The 3,286-nt window shown below is 50.6% G+C and overlaps 1 protein-coding gene across 1 annotated transcript; it reads left to right on the plus strand.

Annotated features, from left to right (window-relative positions):
• Positions 1-471: 471 nt before the first annotated feature.
• LOC112460567 (stromelysin-1-like) lies at positions 472-1,230 on the plus strand. The gene has a single exon (XM_025025316.1). The coding sequence runs from the start codon at positions 472-474 to the stop codon at positions 1,228-1,230; it is 759 nt and encodes a 252-aa protein (XP_024881084.1).
• Positions 1,231-3,286: the final 2,056 nt, after the last annotated feature.

Below are 3,286 nucleotides of genomic sequence, written 5' to 3' on the forward strand. Positions count from 1 at the left end.
TACTAGTATTGAAAACCAACTCAAGTTCCTTGTAGAACCTAGAGAATTAGCAGCGACCGGTAGAGACTGCCGTGTGCTTGTTAGAACTCTCCGCTCCGCTCCGCGCGCAGCCTAGTAACTCTTGTTGCAAATATCTCAAATAATATGAGATATTTCAAAAAATTCATAAAAACATTTTTTATAGATATTTGTCTCCTCTACAACTTTGATCTCTACAAAAATTTCAAAATTCATCGTATTTGTGGAGAAAAACGAATTCGTTTATAAATTGTTAATAAAAAACATACTTAGGGATAGCGGAAAATGGCGGAATTTGAATATGTTGTTCAGTATATTTTTCTGAACACAATGACGTAATAAAACCTTGTGTTGCAATTTTTTTTAAGTACCCCTCCTTTTTTCCGTATTTTGACTGGACTAAAACCGCAACGCGCCGTCATCGCCGTTCCGCCGTCTCTCTCGCTTTCGACGATGTGGCTTGCGCGCATAATCGCGTTAACCGCGTGTTTTATCGCCGCGAGGTACATCAATTCCACAATTACCGACGAAAATTACGCGCTCACGTTTGATTACCTGCAGAAATACGGATATCTGTCCAAAGACGTAGACGCGGTTCCGGCTCAGAGACGAAACGACGTTTTTCGCAATGCCTTTGAGGAGTTTCAGAATTACTACGATTTACCCGGCGATGGAATGCCCAACAACGAAACGCTGCAATTGATGAGTAAACCGCGATGCGGGTTCCGAGATATCCTGAAGCACGGAACGAAAGCGAGCCTATCCAAATGGCCGAAGACGCACCTGACGTGGAATTTTCACTTAACCGACGAGACCGAGCTGAGCACGGCGCGGGCCGCGTTCGACCTGTGGTCGCAGCATTCGGCATTCACGTTTGAACGCTCCGAAACAAATGCCGACATTATAATATCTTGGCGACGCCTACGTCACTATAACACGAATACCAAGGTAAACGGAGCAATTTGCTCGGACAAATTCGACGGTCCCGGCAACGTGCTCGCCCACGCGTCTCTCCCGACGGACCAAGCGGGGTTCGTCTCCGAGGTGCACGTCGACGGGGACGAGCCGTGGCACATTTACATCAATAAACATCCCGCGGATAGGTTCTCCCTGCATTACACGCTGACGCACAAGATCGGCCACTCTCTCGGGTTGGTGCACAATAGGCGCAAAACATCGGTGATGTTCGCGATACAGCCGGACCAGCAGTAGCTTCCGGTGAAGCTCGACTAAAGTACGAACGAGCCCCCGCATCAGACGCCGGCGCCGCCGCCGCCGCCATCGCCGGACCTGTGCAGCCTTGATCACGTGAACGGGATATTGATTTTGGAAAATCGAATGTACATCTCGTACAAACGTTACGTTTGATTGATCGATCTGGACGGTAGGACGTACAACGGACCTTTAGCCCTTTCGAATCACATGAGCTTTTTTCACGACAATTACACGCGCGTGACCGCCGCCTATTAATTTCCGTCCGGCAATCTCGTGGTGATCGTAGATAATTTGGTATACTTGGTTCAATATCCGGAATTTAGTCTGCGGCCAGGTTGGCCGAAAACCTTGCAAGAACTCGGATTTCCCGAAAACACGTTGATCAACGGAGCGGTGAACACCCACAGAGGACGTTCCTTTGTGGTGTTCAACGGTAACTCGGTAGACGAGATAGAATGTCACGATAGAATGTCACGAGAGCAAGAGAGTCGCCAAATTTACGCCCCTTGAGGCGACGTTTCCCGGAATACTGACCGGCGTGACGTCGATCTTCCGCTACGTCGTACTTCACCACTCGGGCACAGTTCCACAAATTCAACGAATTTACGAGGACCGTCTCGTCGGCCAGTAAATTCGATCTGCGGATACTAAACATCGTCTGCCCTAAGGCCGAACTGTTGCAGCAGTTGCGCGATCTCTTCGATCAAATCGTACGCCTCAACGATAACTCATTAACGTCACCGGCGAGCGATTATTCGGACGATGACGACACCGGCGTTCGGCTCTCCAATCTCCGCATACGCCGAAGGAAGTAGAGGACCGCGCAAATTTCCTACACCACGCCACGCGCGACATAAGTGAGATCTTTCCTACTTATACCGATGTGTCCCCCCAAGGCATCAGTGTCGCATCGTCGGCCAAATACGACGCGTCGGAAAAAAATCAGAAACGAACGGTTACTGCAGCGCGTGCGAAATGTTCTCGACGTTGGTGGACGATTGTCATTATCATCGTCATCGTCAGGAGCCGCGTCACAGCTCTCATCCTCCCACCGACGCGCCCGTTAAAGACGATCGTCATTATCGTCGTCATCGTCAGGAGTCGCGTTCCAGCTCTCACCCTCCCACCGACATGCCCGTCGAGGTGCCCGCGGTGCGCGGTCCTGACGACGCGTTATCTGCTGACGACGACTGGCTACAAGTACATAGCCATAGGTATCACGATTAAATCACCATGGTACAGCACAAACACCACGCCTTCGTACGTGGATATCGCCTTGGGAGACAAACAAGGCAGGGAGGTCTCCCTGACGCTCGACATGTAGAAAGGACTGGTCGAGCGCAAACGCGACATATTGTCGTGCATGGAACACGGTCTCTCCGACGGAACTCGCCCCCCCTCGCCGATGTCGATCGGAAGGATGACGCTGCGATTTGGAGTGATCAACAACATGCCGATCCTACGTATGAAGCTACCCAACTTGGCTCGCGTGGCGATGGTGCTCAAAACCCTGCTCACGCTGTACGATCTCCAATTTTGCGTCGATCGCGTCGTCTCGGCGCTGAGCGTGGCGACCGAGGAGATCGACGCGAAGTATTTGCGCTATCGGGAGATAGCCGCCCACGCGATCAAGACGGGTACCTCGGCTCAAACTGCGATACTGAAGAGTGATTTCTTCGATCCTGACAACATCGTCGACTGCGAGATCGCCGCGCTCTGTTTCCGATCCTAATAATAATGTCGCGAAGCGCGTCTACAAATATATATATTCATACGCGCGAAACAATGTAAACGCACGTCGACGCGCGTGTATTTTTTCTAAATAAGTAAACTACGTATCTCATCTGTGTGCGCTCTCTTTTTCTTTTTTCCTTTTTTTCCCAGATCCGTATTACCCCTTACCCCAAAATTGCGGCGATCGCGTCATCCGCGATACGCGGGGAAGGGTCGGAACGACCTTCGGAACGAGAAAAAAACATGATCGAAGAAAGGTGACCGCGATCCGCGAAACGAACGACCTTGAACGTATATTTTTTCCGGAACGTTGAGAGGA

Source organism: Temnothorax curvispinosus, unplaced genomic scaffold (assembly GCF_003070985.1).
Source record: "Temnothorax curvispinosus isolate PA1 unplaced genomic scaffold, ASM307098v1 QBEX01010638.1, whole genome shotgun sequence".
In the NCBI taxonomy this organism is placed as follows: Eukaryota; Metazoa; Arthropoda; class Insecta; order Hymenoptera; family Formicidae; genus Temnothorax; species Temnothorax curvispinosus.

Excerpts from the sequence above, each read along its gene's own strand:
- LOC112460567 (XM_025025316.1), top strand. The coding sequence starts at position 472 with ATGTGGCTTGCGCGCATAATCGCGTTAACCGCGTGTTTTATCGCCGCG.